This window comes from Elephas maximus, chromosome 9 (genome assembly GCF_024166365.1).
Source record: "Elephas maximus indicus isolate mEleMax1 chromosome 9, mEleMax1 primary haplotype, whole genome shotgun sequence".
Lineage (NCBI taxonomy): Eukaryota > Metazoa > Chordata > Mammalia > Proboscidea > Elephantidae > Elephas > Elephas maximus.
In genome coordinates, this window is record NC_064827.1 from 3,827,000 (window position 1) to 3,848,791 (window position 21,792).

The following is a 21,792-nucleotide window of genomic DNA, read 5'->3' on the forward strand; positions in this document are numbered from 1 at the left end:
GCCACTGGATAGCAAGGATGGGTGAGGAAGAGGTTCTCTCGGGGAAGTCGGGATTTGAAGGTGGCGGGGACAGATCTACAGGCAAGGACGGCTTGTACAAAGGCAGAGAGAGAAGGCAGCACAGCAGGCCGGGAGACGCAGGAACAGGGCAGCGGAAGGGAAGCTGAGTGAGTGGAGGCAGGGAGGCCTCTGCGGGCACAGACAGAGGACGCCCCTCGCAGCAGAGGACAAACACCGTTAACTTGTAGCCTCAGCAAGGCCGCTTCTCTTTAATTTCCTTATCATAAAAATGAGCAGTGACGGTGGATTTCTTTCAATTTAATGGTCGGAAGTCAGAAAGAAATCTCTGGAAGCAGCACACAGGGAATGCCACGGAACGAGAGCTTGCATTTTTATTTCCTTTTATCCAAAGGAACCAAGATGCATTCACTTAGACTAGTGAGAACTCGTGAGCACAGGAGTGGAGTCTGATCCTGACAGGGTACACCCATTACACACACACACACGCACACATGCACACACGACTCACACACGACTCACACACGCACACACACGCATGCACACACACACGCACATCCTGCTTATTCAGTCATTTTGAGAGTCCAAGCCCTAAAATTCATCAGATCGCATGAATTGGACCCTGGACTATACAAAGCTAAGAATTTGAAATAGAAACTAAAAGTAGCAACGACAGCACTTCAAGGAACACATAATTATGTCTCTCAGAGCTCAATCTTGGAGACGGGTGGCAGGGGCTTTCTTGGCAGTGGCATCGTTTGGAAATTTTGCCAGAAGTTGTCGCCAATCAACATGTCAGAGCAGCCCCGCTCCATTTCTTAGTTTTGAAAGGCATTTGACAGGAACAACCCAGCAACATACATCTGTGTACACGCACAGAAGCACACACCCAGGTACACACACACACATGCACACACATGCACATACACACCCCAGTCCTCTCCCACAGCTGGGAGCTGACAACTATAACCAGTTAAGAGGCGTCACCTTCTCCCCGACTGCACCCGGGTTTCCGATTCCACCTGGAGGGCCTTGTGGCCCGTCAGCACCTGGAGCTCCAGAGGGTCCTCGGGGGCCAGGGGGACCTGGAGGGCCCTAGAGAAGGGAGTGACGTTGAGCACAGAGGAAATGCAAACCTTTTCTCAAAACATAAACCAGCTGCCACGGCCCGGTCCTGTGTCCCCATCACACTTACCATCTGGCCCACATCTCCTGTCTCACCCTTCTCCCCCGGAGGTCCTGGCAAACCCTGGGTGGGAAGAGGAAGTGGTCAGGGACTATGCGGTCACCGCCGGTCTATCAAACACACAGACATTTTTGTTCTTCTGCCAACACAACCGGGAGACCCAGAGCCTCTGGAACGTGTTCCCACACGTACAGCAAAGTGTGAGGACTTCCCGTCGTTCCAGTTCTCAGAACTTAGCCCCAGGAGATAATTAGCCAAATATTCCAAGATTTATGGACAAGGTGCTTAACTGAGTATTCTGTAAAACAATAAAACCTAACGAACCAACAGGAGGGAGATGTTTGAACCCATTATCCCACAGCCACATGCTGAAATACCAGGCCAACGGGAAGAAATCATATGTTTTCAAACATAAAAAGTCGTGTGCTCAAAGACCACTCCATGATATTCAACAGAACACATGACGTGACATGGAACGGGGGACGCTGGGCACAGAGCTTTCCAGGCATACAGCATGCTTCGCATTTTGTAAAAACCAGATAAAATGGCATGTGTGTTTACACGCACACTCCGAGGGTCTGGAAAGGAAATGGGGAGGATCTCTAGAAGTCACCCTTGTTTTCTTTCTTACAGTTTATCAGTATTTTCCAGGTTTTACATGAGAGTAGGAATGAACCTCTGTGGTTAGGAGAGGTGCCACCGGCCTGTCTGGGACCACAGCGCCTGCCACGCTTCCAATGCCATGGGGAGGCCGCGGGGGGGCCCTCTGCAGCCCAGCCTTGAAGGACAGGCAGGAGGGGAGGGGACACAGACAGGTTCAGGAGCACCCACAGTCCTCCCTGGCCGCCGTGAAAACTGCACCCTTACCTGCAGCCCCACAGGCCCGGGGGGACCCGGGAAGCCTCGTGGGCCTTCGTCACCTTTCTGCCCGAAAAGGCCTTGCTGGCCCCGAGGCCCTGGCTCGCCGTCCGCGCCCTGCAGGGAAATCATCCAATCGAGGATGAGAATGAGACGCTGGTGACACCTCGGTTTTCAGGGTGGGTCTTTCTGAGGGTCATTAACAACAGATACTTACAGAGGGGCCTGGCTGTCCAATGGGGCCTTGAGGACCTGTAGGCCCTGGAGGACCCTGTAGGGGACAACAGAGACACGAGGTTGCTTCCAGAGACACAGCTGAGGCCAAGGAGCTCAGGGGCTGCCAGAGGTCCTGGCCCCATTCCCACGCGGCACTCGGAGGTCTAAGGGTGGAGAGGGGAGCCCAAGGGTGAAGGGGGCACCACTGCGCTCAGAGGCCTGACCAGTGGTGGAGGGCAGCCCCACTGTGACGGAGCCCGCAGGAACAGAGGCACTTCCTGCCGGGAACATAGATACCGGGGGCTAAGAGGCCGTCTCACAGCCACTGCCAGGAAGCTGGTGGCCAAGCACAGGGCTTTCGCAAAGGCACGCAGGCATTTCAGAGCAGACGGAGGGAAAAGGAAAGGAAGGGGAAATGAACAGGTGTTTGGTCAGCGTGCTGCCTCCGCGGGAATAGCCTGCTTTCCTCGGGATTGCGGGCAGTGAGCATGTCTAGAACCAGAATCCTCAGGGACAAAAGTGCTCCGTTTGTTTCACTTCACAAAACCTACACAGTTTTCTGTTCCCATACATACATATGTGTGCATACACACACGCATATACATATACACACATGTGTGTATTCATATAACATACATGCACACATACATGCACATACATGCAAATACATCTACGTGCATACATATACACATATACATTTATATGCATATACTAATATAAACATGCAATATATACACACATATACACTTACATACACGTACACGTACACATACACATGTATGCACATGCATAGACACGCATATACTTATAGACACCCACACATATATACATATAAACACATATGTACACACATACTCATACATCCATACACGTATACTTGTGTATACTCATACATACGTGCACATACATATACAGGAGCCCTGGTGGTGCAGTTAAGTGACACAGCTGCTAACCAAAAGGTCAGCAGTTCAAATCCACCAGCCGCCCCTTAGAAACTCTACGGGGCAGTTCTACTCTGTCCTGTAGGGTCACTATGGGTCAGAATCAACTGGTCAGCAACAGGTTTATAACATACACGTGTACATATACATACACCTGCAATACATTCACACACATACACTTACAGACACATAGAGGAGATTTTAACGGGACGGGAAATTCAGTCAGCTGCATCCCACCAGTCATCATAAAGTCCACACGTCGCACCAGCCATGTGAGCTCCACAGTGGGTCACCCCTGACACCGACAGCCGTCCGCATGCACTGAGGTGCTTCTTACCTGCTCGCCCTTGTCCCCTTTGCTCCCTTTCTGTCCCGGCTCTCCGATCTCGCCCTGGGGAAGACAGTGGAAGATTCCCTTAGACAGCCCCTATCCACGTGGACATTCCCATCCCCGTAATTAATGTTTCCTGGCGATTAAGAATGATTTCTCCAGGTGGCTCGATAACTTTCCCAAGAAGAACTATTTCCATATATTAATTTTATTTCCTTTTTTAATACAAGGCATAAAAGGAACAGTGTCTTCATCTTACTTTAGGCAGAATTTTAGTAGATTTGAAAATGTGGGGAAAACTCAGGCTGAAAATATTTACTTTGTTTTCAGATTGGGCTGCATTGTGACGGCACAGTAATAGGCAACTCAATTACTATGTTTCCAAAGAAGTCATTAAAGCCTTCTCCGGTGTTGTCTTTCCACCCTGGGGTGCGAGGCTTCATCCACACAGAGGTGACAAAGTCAGAAATGTCACCAGAGACTGATCACAAGTAGAACGTTAGACTAAAGAGCTAAATTTCACTGCCTGCATTAAACGAGGCACAAAATATGAGCGCCTGCGGTGATCACGTTAGGACTGTAAAGCACGGTCTTAATGAAGGGAGCCTTGATAATTCGAGTGAAGACATTTAAAAATAGACATTGAGTGGAGCCTCGTTACCTAGGGTTCCACACAGTCAGAATGTGAATGACTCGGGGAGCACGGGGCATTTCTCTTGGCCTTGGCTCCTGATGGCAGCTGTCCGGGACATCGGAACCGCACAGGAGACCGGCTCAAAGTTCCCCAAGCATGAAGGAGGTCTCGCTCAGCTCCACTCACCTATGGGCTGCTTCTAGAACATCCACACTGCCGGGGCCACAGGTGGGCATGCTGTCCTGTCGCTAAGCCCTATACCTGGCTGGGCTCCTTTTAAAACGACCACCTTGCCCCGCCGGCATCAGCCTCTGTGGCCACTGGGCACCGTCTGCAGTAGGAGGACTTGCCGTGATCCACTCACCTTGTCTCCATCTTCTCCAGGGGCACCCACAGGGCCTGCTGGGCCAGGGAGCCCCACAGGGCCCTGAAGACCATCTCGGCCAGCCGGGCCTTGTGGCCCTTTCTCACCCTAGAGAGGACAGAAAACTCCTGGTCAGACGTGGCTCCATCGCATGGACATCCGGCCCCACATCATCACCCCAGAGGGGAGCCCTGGGGAAAAGTCAGGAGTTCTTGGGGATTGATGTCGCCTCCATCCCAGTGGGTTTCAGCAGGGACACTGAGGGCCGGCTCTGAGCCAGGCACCATCACACTCATCCACAGTCATCCTGTGAAGTGCCACTCTCTTACAGATGGGGAAACTGAGGCATCGTGAGCAAGTAGTAGAGCCAGGGCTCAAACTCAGCCAAATCGTTTCCGAGCCCACGTGTACAGCTCTCAAGTCATGCTGAGGCTAGTGGCCGGGGGCCTGAAAGCCAGCCCCTGCCACCGCCTTTCTCACGCTTTCAGTTCTCTGCCGATACGCCTCCCTGTGCACCCACACACACACACACACGCACACACTGACACATGCATACACGCATGTGGATACGCTCATACACACTCTCACGTGCACACACACGCTATCTTCCTCTCATCATGACTGATTCATTTGCATCATAACTGCCCCTTGGCAATCTCAAACGGCCCTAAGTTCTTGCTTTGCTCAACTCTGTCAGACATCACACCACCCTGTGAGCAGCCGGAACTTCTCACACGAGCCAGTGAACCCCCGTCTTCCAACAGACACAGGGACAAGGGGTGTGCACGCTGGGAAGGGGGGACGAAGGAGGAAATGGACATTCAGTGCTCGGATCTGAACGCAGCCAACGTCCACTCACTAGGGGACAGAGAGGTGGGCTCGGCTTCCTCCCCTCTTCTCCTTTCCTTCCTGCACAAGTCACTGTCTATTCCTCAAACTTAGCTGCTATTCATATAAATTTCTACTCTAGTTAAGCCAGGAAAAATGGCAGGCTATAGACAGACCTTGCCTGGGACTTTTCTGTCCCACATTACACATCAGGCTGGCGCTCTGGGAGATGCCCTGACCTTCTCTCGACCTTGTCTTCCCTCTGGAGCTATTCTGCGGGATGACAGCTTTTAGCTGGAGAGCACAGTTCCTGCTAAGTTTCTGCTTAAATGTTTACTGTCTCACAACAGTGAACCAAACCGTTCCCGATGGATTTGTGTGTCATTTCTATACGCTGAACGCACAGTTTTCTACAGCATTATTCAGCGAGATCAATGTCCTGGGTGCCTCGTTGGAAATGATCAGGTGTCATTAAAACTGTCTTTTTATCCCTGATATCATATTGAACTTATTCTCAACAGCACAGGTGTTTCCAGTGAGGTTTTGATGGGGAGCCTTTGCCCAAAGAATGCAACCAGGCTCTTCTTTCTACCCATGAACGGCCACGAGCAGAACGAGGGAAATGACACCCCCCTAACTCAAACCAGTCAGCACCCACATCCTAGCTCATCTGTGATGTCTGTGTGGTCACTGGCTCATTCCCAGAACTCAGGCCCACTCTCCCATTCTAAATTCAGAGGGGACACTGAGCTGAGGCTCACCCCACGGCCGTTTGAATGCACAGCCCGGTGGAAGGTTCAACTCGTGTGGCTCACGTCAGACATGGACCAGAGTAAGCCAGTCCAAAGCAGTCAGGGGTGTCTCATGAGTTACTTTGGGGAGAAGGCTTGCAAGAAGGGATAGCAGTGTGTGTTCCAGGAAGTTTCCAAGGCAAGAAGAAACCCACTGCCAGCGAGTCAGTTTTGACTCGTGGCAACCCCACAAGTTTCACAGTAGAACTGCGCCATAGCATTTCCAATGGCTATAATCCTTATGGAAGTAGACTGCCAGGCCTTTCTTCCGTGATGCCACGGGGTAGTTGAGCACAAGGCAAGAAGGGGCATTCATTAATCTCCTTCTTGGAACCCAGTATTTGGGCAGGCTTGGCAAACATGCTCTCCCTACCCTGAGCTTTCCCAAAGCCTGTACAATTTGGGGCTCAGGGTTCACAGACAGGCCAGGCTGTTGCGGGGTCAGAGGTCCACGTTTCACTTCTTCCCATCACACATCCCCCTGCCCTGTGTGGGTAGGCATCCTGTCTTCACATGTGCTGCCAACCAGAGAGGGGAGCACCTCTTCTCAAAGAGATGGCCATGGGCTCCAGCCACAGGGAGAGACGGTCCATATAGCAGGTGGCATGTCTTGTCCACACACATGGCACCCTGAGGGGACTCTGACCAAGTCCACTGAGGGTACAGTGTACCCAGTCCTCATTCAGGAGGACAGTCTGCCTCTATGATTCCTGTCCAGACTGCCTAAGCTGAGGCCCTGGGCTCAGAGCATTCTCTGATCAGAGGCTGGGAATTGGGTCTCTGTCTCTCCCTGTCCCTTTTCCTTGCCAGAGAAACCTTCTTCCCTCTTCTAGGCACACAGTAACTTTCCCTGTCTCTGTGCATCGAAGGCACCACCCGGCACCGGGCCAACCCCACCATGTACTTAGTACAGACCCCAGGAAAGGCACTTTCTCCCAGTGAATCACGAATCAGAAAATGCAGGCTTACTAAATGAATCTTGTAGCTAGAGGAGAAGGAATGTCCTTCCTGGTTATTTTATTTTGCACCTGAACAAAAGACACCTTCTTGGTGCCAGGATGGCCAGGCCGGTGTACCCAAACAAAGGCTCCTCCCTCTTACCCCCTTTCACCTTTCCCATGCTATCCAGCCTTGGCCCTCCAGGTTACTCTACATAAACCCGAGGCCAGAGGCTCACTTTGCTTCCTCACCCACGACACATTGAGGGGCATGCATAGAAATGGTCAAACATCACACCTGGGACACAGGCCTCCTGGAAGAACCTGGCTCTTGATCAGCCCTACTCTGTTTATCACCTTTCTGATCACTGCTGTGTTAAAGGCCCGTGACCATGACATTGAGTAGCATGATGATCTGTTATGACCCACAGGGGCCTGCACGTCTGATTTATTTCACTCGGTACATTGTCTCCTCCCTCTGTCTGCAGGGCGGGCATGGCATCTGAGCCAGGCCCTTGTCCGTCTGAGAACTAGCCAGTACATGGCCCACATGTCTCCACCCAGCCCCAGCTCAGTACTCCCTGGAAGACATGGAAACACTGGAACCCTTCAACTGGGCCACAGTCAGGACACCATGGAACACACTATAAACCCACCCAGCCCTTCTGCCACCATCCCATAAACACCCCAGAGAACTCCCACAGGGACACAGCAGGGGAGGGACAAGGCTGTACATGTGAGGAACCCCGTAGCCCCAGTCCATTGGGGGCCCCCACTGCACCCCCTTCCTGGGCAGTACTTACAGGTGCCCCTTTCTCTCCAGCTGGTCCCGGAGGACCCTGGGGCCCGGGGCGCCCTGGAATTCCAATGGGACCGGCAGCACCAGCGGGGCCTCTCTCTCCTGGAGATCCCTGGGTTGGGCCAAGAAAACGGTTTGTTTCAAAGGCTTTCAAACTGTGAATATGAGTCCCCAAAGCCTCACTTGATCCTACCCCTCGCTCACTCACTCTGGAGCCCACCACAGCTCCCAACGGCCGTGTGCAGGCACAGTCCGTCTGCCCCGGCGTTTGAGGCTCTGTGTGATCTGGCCCCTCTTATATTCTCCCCCCGCCATCTCAGGCACTCATCTGCCACCCCCACGTGTCTAGAGACATGTCCTCTTTACTTGCTGCCTTCAAAGACCCTTCTCTCCCCCATGGACCTGGCCTCGTTCTCCCTTTTGGGGCCACCTGCCCCCCGCAGCACTCATTGCTCTGCTCCTACACGCTCTATGATTTACAGGGGATCCTCGTCACCCACTGCCAGCCCCTCCTCACACCCCACCTCCTCCACCACGCCCTTCACAGGCCACACGGAGGGCCCAGGACGGCAGGTACCCTCTCCCGCCCTCGGGACCACCCATCCTGCCTCCAGAGCAAGTTCGAGATAGAAGAAGGGAGAGAGGGCTTTGTGCCAGGCCAGAACCACTCACCGCAGGCCCCGGGGGGCCGGGGGGGCCTTCGTTGCCTTTCAGTCCAAGAGCTCCCTGTGAAGTAATGAGAATGAGGTGAGGGCCCTGCAGGGACAGGCTGGGCCCAGCGCTGTCCAACCTCACGTCCCATCTGGCCCACACTCACCACTGGGCCAGGAAGCCCTCTGTCCCCAGGGAAGCCACGCAGTCCTGGAGGTCCATCCTTCCCAGGGATGCCAGCGGGGCCAGGGTCACCCTGAAACAGAGCCGTCAGTTAGCTTCTCTGCCCCTGCCAGCTGTGGAGATGTGGTGGCTACAAGCAGGTCTCCCGGGAACAGCTGGGGTTTCTTTGATGCCCAGCTGGGACTGGCTGGACTGGGAGGTGAACCTGCAGTGACCCCCTGCTTCAAAAAAAGTTTCTGCGTCTGGCCTGGACCTGGTGGCAGCTCCACACACGTGGGCCCCCCTGATCTCTCAGCTGGGAGGCATGGCCTGCTCGGTGCCTTGCCCAGAAAGCTCTGTGGGGCTCCAGGGTCCCTCCCCCAGGACCAGGATAGCTGCGAGGGCTGTGAGGGGCTGCAAAAGTCTCTGCACACAGCTGCTCCAGCTCTACAGCCACCTGGCTCTGTATGTCTGGGCTCCTCTTCAGACTCCACTTAGAAAAAGGGCCCCATGGCTAAAACAAACACTCAAAGTATGACCCCAAATGGCCTTGTGGCTCCAGGTATTTGATCCTAGCCGGAAGCCAAATTACTGAAGAGATATGCCCCCTGAGCCTTATACCTTCCCTGAGGTACAAGAAATCTCTAACATCTTCTAGAATTTTCTCTGGGGTCCAGCTTGGGAGCAAGGGGGTCTTTCCAGACCAGCAAGTCAAATGCTTTTGGCCTCCCGCCTGAATGGCCCCTACAGAAAGGGGCACCTTTCACCTTTCTCCACACTCAAGGTCTCTCTCCGTGGCTGGGACACACACATACACACACACACACACACACACACACAAAGTGAAGCAAATAAATACAGAAAAAATTACATCTATAAATTTTTCAATTTTTTTTTGCTTCACTGTATTTTATTTACATACGTATATATGTAGTCACATATGTATATATATATACACACATATACTTATAAATATATATGTATGTATATCCAAACCACACCCACTACCATCGATTCCGACTCATAGCTACCCTATACGGGTTTTATATGTGTATATACACATAAAACCAGGTCTATACATAATATAATAACATTATTAATAATATATTGGGATATATGGAATAATATATGGGATACACAGACACACATGTATATATAAAAGAAGCCCTGGTGGCCCAGTGGTTACGAGCTTGGCTGCTAACCAAAATGTCGGAGGTTCAAACCCACCAGCTGCAATACAGGAGAAAGATGTGGCAACCTGCTTCCGTAAAGATTTACAGCCTTGGAAACCCCATGGGGCTCTTGTACTCTGTCCTATAGAGCCAACCATGAGTAGGAATCAACTCGATGGCAATGGACAACCGGTGTGTTTCAGATTCACAGCAACCCTATTACACGCATTCTTGGTTTTTAAGCCTACTCTTTTTTTTATGTGTGGTCATGTAAAAGGCTGGAGAACTTCTATTTTCCTGTGGCTCCCTTTTTCAGGGAAGGCCTGTTTATTTTCATGCTAAATCATAGGAAGTCATGGCCCCCTAACCGGGAGGACCCCGCTGGCAGGAAAGAGGCTTCAGAGGTACCAAAAGGGGACACACAGAGAGCAGGCTGAGACGCGGGAAGTAAGCACACCACTGATATTTAGTTTATTTTTAACCTCTCGGCTGGGTGTCTTAAGTCTGCTCTCCACTGAATCGTGTCAGACGCAGGAAGTGGTAAGAGCATTTGCCCTGTCTACTGAGCTCTCTTCAGACCCATGGAGCTAGAAGGGCGTTTGTCCATCCCTGCACCGGGCAGCAGCAGGGAAGAGCTGTGGGCAGGACCCAGCCTGCAGCCCAGAGACGGCCCGCTCCAGCTCCCTGCCCTCCCTGCCCCACGAGGCCAGCTCACGTCCTGGTTCACACCGCAGAGACTTGGAGTGAGAGCTATGGCGTCCAGAAACTTTGTTTGGGAAATTGCCTGCTTGTCAGAACAGAGCAAGGGATAATTCCAAATCTGGAAACAACCTGACAGGGAGGATCCAAGGAACTCACCTTTGTCCCTTCTTTCCCGGCCACGCCTGGGAGCCCCTGCTCACCGGGGGGCCCTGGGGGCCCGGGGTGGCCGCGCTCGCCCATTGGACCAGTCTCTCCCGTGGGACCCTGTGGGGACAAACAGTGTTAGCCACAGACACATTTTCAAGTGACATGCAAGGGCTTGACCCCTCTCCTAAGTCTAAGGACAGCCCTGGTCTCGGAGGCAGAGGCCCACCCCACGCCCACCCAGCCTCCATTCTCCTTTGTACACCGTCTCCTTCCAGCAAAATCTGGAAAGTAAAGCAAGTAAGCATGGTCGATACTGTTAAACGTCCTGCTGATGGCCCACACGGGGCCTGGCACTCTTTCCCCATCCGACGTGCCTTCATCCAGCAGGCACAGCTTGCACCCCCCAGGACGTGGTTGGGAAGGCAGCCACGGAGGGGAGCCACATGAGGGCAGCGCGCTGTGAGGACTCAGAGCTGTGGCGCGGTGGGTCAATACTCATTCACCGCCCCATTTGGGGAGAAGCTGCCAAGATACAAGGCCCCCCTGCTGCCTGGCCTGCTACTCTGAGCTGTCCCTCCCACTGTGGGCCACTCCTCCACTGAGGAGCCAGGCGGGATTGGGGCAAGAGAACCAGGCTGCCTTGGACACCAGCAACCAGGGGCAGCCCACACAGCTGGCTCCTCTCCTCAGGGTGCGCACAAACCCTGGAGCCTGGCCCAACTGCCCGCCTTACCCCCGGGCCTCAAGCTGCTATACCTGCTCCACTTGCCTGGCCAGGACCATTCCCTCAGGGAGCAGAGCCTCTCCCAATGTTAACAAGCAACTCACGTGACTCAGGACTTGCTACTAGCGGCATCTACAGGGTCCTGGGGGACAGGACACCGGAGCCATGTTCCCCTCTGCTGCGTGCGTGGGTGACAGTGGACGTGGTGGTGAATTTTATGTGCCAACACGACCAGGCTGTGAGCCCAGTTGCGTCAAACACTAGTCTAGAGGCTATTACCGAGTAGTTACAGGTGGCGTAGTGGTTAAGTGCTATGGCTGCTAACCAAAGGGACAGCAGTTCGAATCCGCCAGATACTCCTTGGAAACTCTATGGGGCAGTTCTCCTCTGTCCTATAGGGTTGCTATGAGTCAGAATCAACTCGACGGCACTGGGTTTGGTTTTGGTTTACATGCATTTAAGTCATTCACCATATGATAAGCCTTGTCCAATCAGTTGAAGCCCAAACAGCAAAAAGGGAGCTTCCCCAGGGTGTGTTCTGCCTCCAGGCTACAAACAGACACCCTGCCAGAACCCCTGTCACCTGACCTGCCAATCTGGGGACATAGCTCTGCTGGGATCTCTACCCCGGTGTGTCGCCAATGGATTTCGGACTTGCCAGTTCCCACAACCACGTGAGCCAGTTCCTCAAAATCAATCAATTTTTCTACATCTATCTCTTTTTTTTTTTATTTCTCCTCTCTACCAATATAGATAGGCATAGCTACCTATCCTAACAAGTCCCCAGGTGGTGCGAATAGTTAACGGGCTCAGCTGCTCATCAAAAGGTTGGAGGTTTGAGTCCACCCAGAGGCACCTCAGAAGAAAGGCCTGGCCATCTACTTCTGAAAAGTCAACCACTGAGAACCGTATGGAGCACAGTTCTACTCTGACATACATGGGGTCACCAGGAGTCAAAATCAACTCAGTATCAACCGGTTGCCTATGTTACTGGTTCTGTTTCTCTAGAGAACTCCGACTAAGACGCTGGATGCCCAATGAAAGCAGAGATGCTGTATCTCACCTGAGGGCCGACCACACCTGGGGGGCCTGGAGGGCCAGTCTTGCCTTGGAATCCCTGTGAAGAGACAGAAGTCCATACTGAGGAGCAGCTCCCACCAAGGCCACACACCGTGGTTCTCGCTCAAAGGCTTCCTCCGCCCCAACCCCCAAACAGTGGACGCTCCAGACTTCATTTGAGAGGGCCTAGTTCTCGTGTTTCATTTTGGGATGAATTCCACGAAGGTAATGAAGCCAGAAACATTAGTTTCACTACCTGCTTTTCCACTCCTGTGTTTTTGTGCTGAGACACAGGTTTTAAAATCACTCATTTTTATCATGTCACTAAACCTTCACTTTCCGAGCAGACTCGGTGCCATTTCTCAGCTGCCAGGATCTCGGCTTGGGAGCTATCTCTGTGCTGTTCTCATGAGTGGCTTTGTGGGCTTCTTTCTGCTTTCTTCCTTGATGCCTCAGACGCACAACAGGGAATTTAACCAGCTCGCTCCTCTGGGCTTCATCAAATGAAGAGAGAGCGAGAGCTCGATGCTTCCAAAACCCAGCGGCTCAGGTGTATTATTACCTCCATTCAGCAGGGAGGTTGCCTTTCTGCTCTGCACAGTCACATGTGGGGAAGAAGTCTGCCTTAGCTTTTAATGACTTGGCTGTGCTGGATGTAGGCTCCTTCAAAGGAGGAAGCTGGCTGTGAGGCAAGGCCAGCTTCATTCCTGGTGCCGTCTGCAGAGCTGGGCCCGTGTGACGAGGCGCCATCTGCAGCCCCAGGTGACACAGGCAGAGATGCACACATGTCACACCTGGGAGGTCTTTAGAAGGAAATGCTAGAGTCTGGAGAGGGAAGCTGCTTCCTTTAATCCCCAGGTGCCTGATGGGGGGCCAGATGCCCTGTATCACTGTCACGGCTGCCCACGTGCGAGCAAGACTCAGCTTCCTTGCAAATTCCAGGGGGCTCTCTGCCTTACCCCAGCCGAGCTGCACACGATGGGCTGAAGTGGCCATTGCCCTGTGCAGTGTCTGCAGGTGGCCTTTACAGAATCAGGGACAAGGGGCGGTGGACTGGGCCAGGGCGTCCACCTGCTCAGTGGGAGAGGACAGCGGCCAAGTGGAGTAGGCATCTCATCAAGCTCTGTTCATGTCGGTGTTAACAGCTGAGGTGAGAAAGGCCTCCATTTGTCCCGTGGCCGGAACTACCCAGGGCTAGTGAGGGCGGGGTTCATCTTTAGCCCTTTGCTGAGAAATAGACTGTTGACTCACATTTAGAAGAAATAATAACCACGTGTGTTTTCATTTTCAGATGAAAGAACAAAGTCAGGACCCCAGGGATGACCTTTCCCGTGAGGGTATCCGGACTATCCTGTAGTGGAGATGTTTTGTGCCGGGGACCTCAGCGTCACTGCAGGGGCATGGCAGAAGGTGGCTGAGAAGCAGGTGTACTCTTTTCCAAGCAGAGACAAGCAGCCTAATTATTTTACCAGAATCTTCCCAGAATAAGTCAGAGGGAAAAAGCACACAATATGCAAAACCTTTTATCTTGTCTCCTCAGAAAGGCATTCAAGAAAAATGTGCCGGGCTCAGAAGATACGTTTTAATTTTTCTCTGTAAACAAAGGGGCAGAGTAATCTCCATTAATCAGGCCCTGTGCACCGTGCAGAGAACACCGGCAAAGATATAATTAAAAGAGGTTCCATCACAATGAGCCGAACAGGGACAAAAATGGTCTTTCTAAAAGCAGATGCCAAGAACCTATTAAATATGGCGTTCAGAACCCATTTCTTGCAGAGCCTGCTTTTGCTGTGAGAGTCCCTCTGTACAAGGAACCTGGCTGCAGAGGCCAAGGGTCGTTCCGCAAGCCCGTGGCGTGCCCACCCGGCATCTACACCCACACTGCATGTCCGTCCTTTCAGCCGGGTGCAGGGGTGCAAGTACAGAGAAGGAACACAGGAACTTGGAGGTCAGGGGAGCACTGCAGGTCCCCAGCTGGTCACAGGCTGGAGCCTAAAATCGCAGATGCATCCACACCTTTCCCCAGGGTACACCTTCCCTGAATAGGGCTTGAAGCTGGGCCAAGTCCCAGGTGGCTAATGGAGCCAGAAAAAAGATCCCGTTTCTGATAAATGCCTTCTCTTCCAACTGAAAATGCTGGAGGTGTAGATGGCGTTACCCTACAGAAACGTCTAAGGGCAAGGGCAAGGGCAAGGCTGATGGTGATCCTCGGTTGTAACGACACCTGGTATGAGCACAGCTGAGTGCCCAAGGAAAGGCCCAATTTCAACATGGTTCATCACCTACCTGCTTGTAAAATGGAGTTTTTAATTCTCGTGGAATCCAGATTTCTGATTCTATGGAGGCTGAGGTGACCCACCCAAGCTACCATCCTGAGACGACCTTTGAGCCTTGAGGAAACTGGTTTTCTAAAAGTCACCTTTCAGTCAAACAATAGCCTTTACTACTTAAGCTACTTAGTAAAGAGCACTTTACGATGGGCATTGTGCTCTTTTAAAGAATTATCAAAGTGTAGTTTCAGCAAAAGAAACTCCAAAAGTCAGACCTAGAGCTATGATGTAGGATGAATCAGTAATATTCTGAATTATTTTCCAAGAAAATGTTGTTTTGTCAACACTGTTCTGGCCCTGTTTCCATACCAATGTGTAATTGCTAGCAATAAGCTGGCATATAAGAAACTGTAAAAGATTTTTCTTCTTGGGAATATTTTTGACTCTCTAGTCAGAGATGTTACCCCGATTTGGAAATTGCGTATTAAATAAACTTCAATCAATTTCTATTATTGGCTTAATAGGATTTTTGTTTTAACACTATAAAAGAAGGTGTCGAAGGAGCACTCCAAACCCTGCACCATCAACCCCAGAGCAGGAACAACCAAGATAAACACTGCTGGGGTCGGTGAAAGGCCCAGGTCCTTTCTCTCTGAAGTTCTGCAACATAAAATAACACGGAGTGTACAGATGAAACTAGAACCGTCCCAGCTACTTTTTCAGTGAAAATGCGTGTAGTTGAAACTGGTTGTACTCAAAATTATTCTGGAGGAAGACAGAAACGGTTGGCTGGACAAGGTTCCAACATACTGGTGACATTTTTTTTTTTTTTTGAGTCATGGTGATTTGTGGCATGACCTTTGAGACCAAAGTTGCTAAGATCAGCCCTTGCCCCTGCATCCAGATGCCATAGAACGCACAGCTGTTCCCAGCCCCGGGCTCTCCACCACAGGCCTGGCGCCACATCAGCAGAAGACGCCGGCCCTCTGGGACCTGCTCGAGGCTGCCCAGTCTCTCCCAAGCAGGTGGGTTCTTCCTAGACCTCGCCATGAGCAGAAGCAGTGCCCACTGCGGGGCTCAGGGAAAATCAGGAGGGAGAAAGACGGCAGCCCATGACCCCAGTGCCCCAATACTCACGGTCTCGCCTCTCTGTCCAGGGTGTCCTGGGAGCCCATCCTTGCCTGGGGGGCCCTAGAGAAAGAAGCGAAGGAAAGAAGTCTCATTCAGTTCTGGGCAGCTCGCACCTTCAGTTTTAACGCCACTCTGGGCAACAAAAATGGCCACTTGGTTTCAATGGCTCTGGCCCACGGGTGTCCTCTGACCAGGCAATCACCTCAGCAGAGGTGCTGATAAGGTGATGCAGAGGTGGAGCCCGTCCTGAGCAGGACACACGTTCTGCCTCCCTGCGAATCACCTCATCAAACTCTCACAACGCCCCAGACACATGCACGCTACCTCCTCGTCTCCCGGCGGAGGAACAGAGGCAAGGCAAAGTGTAACAGCTCCCCACAGTCATGGCCAAGATGGTGCACAATCGGACTTTAACCTAAGTCTGTCCAACTCAGAAAGCCAAACTCCTTCCTGACCGCGGCCCTCTATTGCACCCAGGTAGGTAACAGTTCCCATTGTCAGGTGGCTTTGTTCTTTTTGCAGGGGTATTAAAGGAAAGAGTGATACATTGCATCTCTTGTGGGTTGAATCATGTCCCCCAAGAAGATGTGCTGGACTGCTAACCCCCAGTACCTGTGAACATGACCTTATTTGGAAATAGGTCTTTGCAGATGAGGTCAAGTTAAGGTGAGGTCATACTTGATTAGGGTGAGCCCTAATCCAGTGACTGGTGTCCTACAAGGAGTGAGGAGTTTGAAGACATGGAGAGATGGAGAGGAGGAGGCCGCAAGAAGACGGGGGCAGAGACTGGAGCACTGGGTCTACAAGCCAGGAACGTTCCCCTCACCCCGAGCCCTCAGAATTTCGCCTCATGCTTCCCTCTTCCCGGTGCCCCAAAGTGATGAGACCACGTGAGCCCTCAGGGAAGGACAAGTGTTCCCAGGAAACGCCAAGGTTAGATCATTCAGATACGCCAGCTCAGCAAGGACAAGAAGCTACTTACAGGGGGGCCCTTGGGTCCAGGAAACCCTGTGGGTCCTTGAGGTCCATTGGGTCCCTGGGGACAGAGAATGATCAGTGTGAAGAGAGAAGTCCTCCCCAGGGTGCAGGGGCCAGGCAGTCCCCAACTGCTACCCACTCCAACCCGTTGACTCTGAGTGCAAGCACCATTCCTTAGTGCTCTCCATAACCTGATCTCCACCTAGTCCAGCTCCTTCCCCCTAACCTGAGCTCCACCTAGTCCAGCTCCTTCCCCATAACCTGAGCTCCACCTAGTCCAGCTCCTTCCCCATAACCTGATCTCCACCTAGTCCAGCTCCTTCCCCATAACCTGATCTCCACCTAGTCCAGCTCCTTCCCCCTAACCTGATCTCCACCTAGTCCAGCTCCTTCCCCATAACCTGAGCTCCACCTAGTCCAGCTCCTTCCCCATAACCTGAGCTCTACCTAATCCAGTTCCTTCCTTCTCAGATGGTAAAGAGGAGGCCCAGACAAGGGACTGGAGGAAGCTGAGTCACAGACAAAGGTCACAGGCCCCTCAGGGACTGGATGGGGCAAGGACCCAGTTTTCCAACATCTCAGCACCTCCAAAACCCTGAGACCCAGGGCAAGTGGATGGAGTAGGGGTCTCCAACTAACAGGAGACTTCAATCCCAGAGTAGGAGTCACCGATCCACCATTAGGACTTTGAGAAAACCCCTCGCCCCAGGAGGGTGAAGCCACACTCCCTCTCCCCGCCAACCCCAAGAAGAAAGCAGCAGGGGCATCTGCATTATGACTCCCTCCTGGAGATTCAGGGGCACTTACCCGTTCCCCAGGAGGGCCAGCCGGTCCATCACCTCCGGAGTTGCCCTCGGGAGAAAGCAGGGAAAAGCTTATTATTATTTATTACTTTGATCAAAGACCCTGGCCATGACATCGTCATAATTTCAGAGCCAATGCTGTGCACTAGGGGCTCCTGAAGGTCACCCTGACCCTCAGAAAGGATGGAGAGCATTAGAGCTGCTCAGTGCTCCCAAGGCTGCGTCCTCCTGCCTCCTTACACCCACCTGACAGCCCAGGGTCCTGACTTTCCAGGGAGAAGAGGACAGCCCCCTGTGGTGAGAGGAATGCTGTGCTCCAGGCAAGCAACACATGGAAATTCACACCAAGACAGACACAGGCTCTGCTGTAAAGCCACCCTGACCCGTAACAGCTGCTGTCCCATCAAGTTCTTAGTTCCTGGCAGGTGAGCATTAGGTCGGCTTCTGGGAGAGCGCAGTAGGGCCCCAGAACTGATTACGGAAGCACTGACTGTAGCCTGCTGGTGGGCAGAGTCCGTGGGCGATGCAGACGGTTAAGTGCTTGGCCACTAACTGGGAGGCTGGAGGCTCAGTTCACCCAGAGGCACCTCCCAAGAAAGGCCTGGTGATCTACGTCCAAAAAATCTGCATTGAAAACCCCATGGAGCACAGTTCTGCTGCGACACACGTGGGGTCACCAAGAGTCAGAGTCGTCTGGACAACAATGGGTTTTATTATTTGGGCTCACTGCAGCCGGCTGGGAGGAGCTGCAGCCGGCTGGGAGGACAGCTCATCCTGTCCCCAAGCCAACCAGAAGGGTCACCTCTTTAGCAAGACGAAACAAAACAACAACAAAAATAACCAAACCTGTTGTCGTTGAATCGACACTGACTCATAGCGACCCTGTAGGACAGGTAGAACTGGCCCACTGGGCTACCAAAGGGCCGCTGCGGGTCTGAACCGCAGACCTTCGCGTCAGCAGCCGAGCTCCTAGCCACTGTGCCCCCAGGGCACTTTTAGCAAGATCGTACTTAGAATTAGGTCCAAATGGAATGGGAACAGCCTGATGTCGAAGCTTCCAGATTCACGATTTGGGGAGGGGCTTCAACAGCACTCGGCAGAAGGAAGGTGTGGGTTGGGCTCACCCAAGGCAGAGAGAACTTTCTTCAGGTTTCTGGCAAAGGTCTCTCTGCAGCCTGCAAAGCCCCTTCAGAGGAGAACTAAGGCCCCCTGCAGAACTGGGCACGTCTACCCCAGGAAGGCAGTCTGCCCAGAGTCCAGCTGGGCCTGGCATTCTCAGGCCACAGACCCACTGTCTTTAGGGGACAGAGCCATGTCCTGCGGGTGTCATGTGCAGCCATGTGATTGGATTGACCTAGCTGGAGGAGAAGAGCTGCGTCTTCAACTGTGGTTATTAGTTGCAGTCATGTTGCCTCCGGCTCACAGCAACCCAGCGTGTGCAAAGTACCGCCCATAGGGTTTTCAAGGCTCAGACCTTTCGAAGGCGGATCAACATGCATGTTTTTCTATATCTCCAAGAAAAGTTCTTTTTTTTTTTTTTTTTTAATGAAAAAAAAACTACGAATCACCCCTGGGGCTCCATGTCTCAGCGGCATTGTGATGGGGGGCTGATGGTGGCCCCACTTCAGGTTGGCCACCTCAGAGACACCACATACATACGTAGACATACCTTGGGGCCAGGCTTCCCCGTGATGCCCCGTGGGCCTCTCTCACCCCTCGGACCCTGTACAGACAGAGAAGGGAGGAAGGTCAGCCCTGAATTCTCCCCACTCACAGTTTTCCTGCCCACCCCACCCATGTGCACTCTCAGACGCCCGAGAGCCACAAGGACAGTTACCGTTGGGCCGCGCTGTCCCCTTGGTCCTGGCTTTCCAGGGGTCCCCTAGAATCAAAGAAGAGGGGTGGTCAATCACTTGTGCAATGCACACCCCTGCCAGGAGTCCCCCCCCGGGATATCGAGAGGCCTTGGGACAGCTTCCCCAGCTCTGGTTCCACAGGAGACCTGTCAGGCTGAGGAAATGCGTCGCGACTCACTGCCCGGGTCTCCCCATTCCTGCCCAAGTGCTGCTGGAATCCAGTCTTGCTGTCTGATGGATGTTTACTGCCCTCATCTCTTCTCTTTCCCACAAAGCTGCCCCCCCAGCCCTCTTCCCACAGCTCCCTCCCTCTCAGCAGGGGGGTATCGTTATTGTAAGAACAGGGAGGAAAGGCAACCCCTTTCATACATAATTTATTTGTGTTACAGTTAAGAGTGTTAGCCATTAAATTTTCAGCAGGCTCTGCAGACAAGTAAACTCAGAATTTAACATATAAATCATATATATCCAAGAGCCCATTTCTTTTCTTCCCATAGAATTTAGACTCTCTTTTCTCTTGCTGCAGCTGTGTTGCATTTTCCAAACCACAGGGAAATGCTTTTCTTTCCCCCCAAGCAAAGACATAACAGCTGAAAAATGTAGTTCACCACCGCATATGGGAGTAATAGATGGGATGTAGGTCCTGTACTCAGCAGCTTCTCAATTCGTTTGCCCAGATTGTATCCTGGTTTCTAATGATAAAGCCGAGAGGGATCTGTGCCATTAAGGCCCCTGATAAGCGTCCTCCGACCATCTCTCATTCATTGGCTGCCAGCTCCAGCACTGCTTTCTAGGGTCTCCTGTTTTGAAATGAGTCTAATAAAACCATTTATAATGATGAGTTAATTATGTTGCCTTTTACCAACACACTCTGGCTCCTGTATTTTAATTATACAGGAAGATCCTTTGGCTTCAAAAAAATATTTGCATGTAGACCATGAATGAAACATCTGCTTTCTTCAAGGATAAACATTTCACCAGTGTTTATCACCACAGCCGAACCTGGCTAGTGCTTGCCATTTGTGGGTGACCCACACTGCTGGGTTTTCTCCTCTGCCTCCATCTCCATCACCAACACCAAAGCCCAAAGCCTCCACCCTAAACAGTATCAGCCGATGGCACAGATTGTGGCCCAGCTCGCAGCACATGTACCGTCCAGGTACAGCTGGAGACAGTGTGTGAGGCACAGGCAGGAAGACCTTGTAGGAAGCAAAATGGCGGGCCAGCCACCAAGTCCACCTGGGCCTCTGGTCAGCCTCTTGCTCACCAGTGCTCTTTGTAAACTGACTCAAGGCCCTGATGAGCTGTCGGGCAGGATGTCCCCCCAGTCTGTAGTCTTCGCCCATGTCCTCTGTCCCTGCCAAGGCAGCCTGGATGGTCTCAAGCCAAGAAGCTGAATGCACAGGGAGGGGAGGTCTTGAATGCTTCAGTGGCTGGCGGGCATTTCTAAAGGACGGCTCTCCACAGCCCTGGCTCCCAGGCTCCGTGTTGGCCCAGGCCCAGGCCAGGGATGGCCGTCACCCTGTTTCTCTTCCTTCAGCCACAGCCAGCTCTTGGTGGAAGACTATTGCTTATACTCCGTGGTTGTCCTGCTGCTTACGCTCCGTGGTTGTCCCGTTTAACCAATAGCTGACGTTTCGACTTTCCACAGAACCAATCACCACCTCTGAGACTGGGCAGGCAGGAGAGCGGTCCACAGGTTCGCAGGCAGCCCTTGGACACACACGTGTGCACAAACTCATGTATATACACACACGTGCACACACACACACACGCACGGTACACTTGGTCATGCCTAGCATCCTAGCACTGAGAAGCTTCCACCTGAGCAGAATATCCAAATAGAGGTTTAAAAAGCCCTCTCCAGAGGAGCACAGACCGTTGGCCTGACCCCCCTCACAGCTCTTCTGCCCTTTCCCACCCATCCCCTACTCTGGGGACAGAACTACATTTAGTCCTCCATGTCACTGCCCCACCACACCCTTCCATGGACCTCCAACCATTCCTTGGGGCAAAGAATACCCCCGATGGGCTACTGGCCCTGCTGGTCCCTGCCGGGCTCTGCCGGGCTCTGCCAGGCTCTCCCAGGCTCTGCCAGCCCCGGCCAGGCTCTGCAGCCCTGTCATCTCCTCCCACACGCAGCCCCCATGCCTTTGCTTGCTGGGCCCAGCCACCTGTAGGCCTTCTCCCTGCCCTCTGAGGTGCTTTGAGCTCCTCCCACCCCACCTCACTT

General features: G+C 52.6%; 1 protein-coding gene across 2 annotated transcripts in view; it reads right to left on the reverse strand.

The window, feature by feature from the left end:
• The window catches only part of COL5A1 (collagen type V alpha 1 chain), a 189,007-nt gene that overhangs the window by 29,453 nt on the left and 137,762 nt on the right, over nt 1-21,792 (reverse strand). For both annotated transcript variants that reach the window (XM_049896362.1, XM_049896361.1), the window contains exons 33-48: nt 19,541-19,585; nt 19,373-19,426; nt 17,708-17,752; nt 16,905-16,958; nt 15,929-15,982; nt 12,526-12,579; nt 10,748-10,855; nt 8,722-8,811; nt 8,577-8,630; nt 7,909-8,016; nt 4,549-4,656; nt 3,557-3,610; nt 2,280-2,333; nt 2,072-2,179; nt 1,214-1,267; nt 1,006-1,113 (exon numbers count right to left, since the gene is read on the reverse strand). In XM_049896362.1, coding sequence (XP_049752319.1) covers nt 1,006-1,113; nt 1,214-1,267; nt 2,072-2,179; nt 2,280-2,333; nt 3,557-3,610; nt 4,549-4,656; nt 7,909-8,016; nt 8,577-8,630; nt 8,722-8,811; nt 10,748-10,855; nt 12,526-12,579; nt 15,929-15,982; nt 16,905-16,958; nt 17,708-17,752; nt 19,373-19,426; nt 19,541-19,585 — 1,152 coding nt within the window. The remainder of the gene's footprint in view (nt 1-1,005; nt 1,114-1,213; nt 1,268-2,071; nt 2,180-2,279; nt 2,334-3,556; nt 3,611-4,548; nt 4,657-7,908; nt 8,017-8,576; nt 8,631-8,721; nt 8,812-10,747; nt 10,856-12,525; nt 12,580-15,928; nt 15,983-16,904; nt 16,959-17,707; nt 17,753-19,372; nt 19,427-19,540; nt 19,586-21,792) is intronic.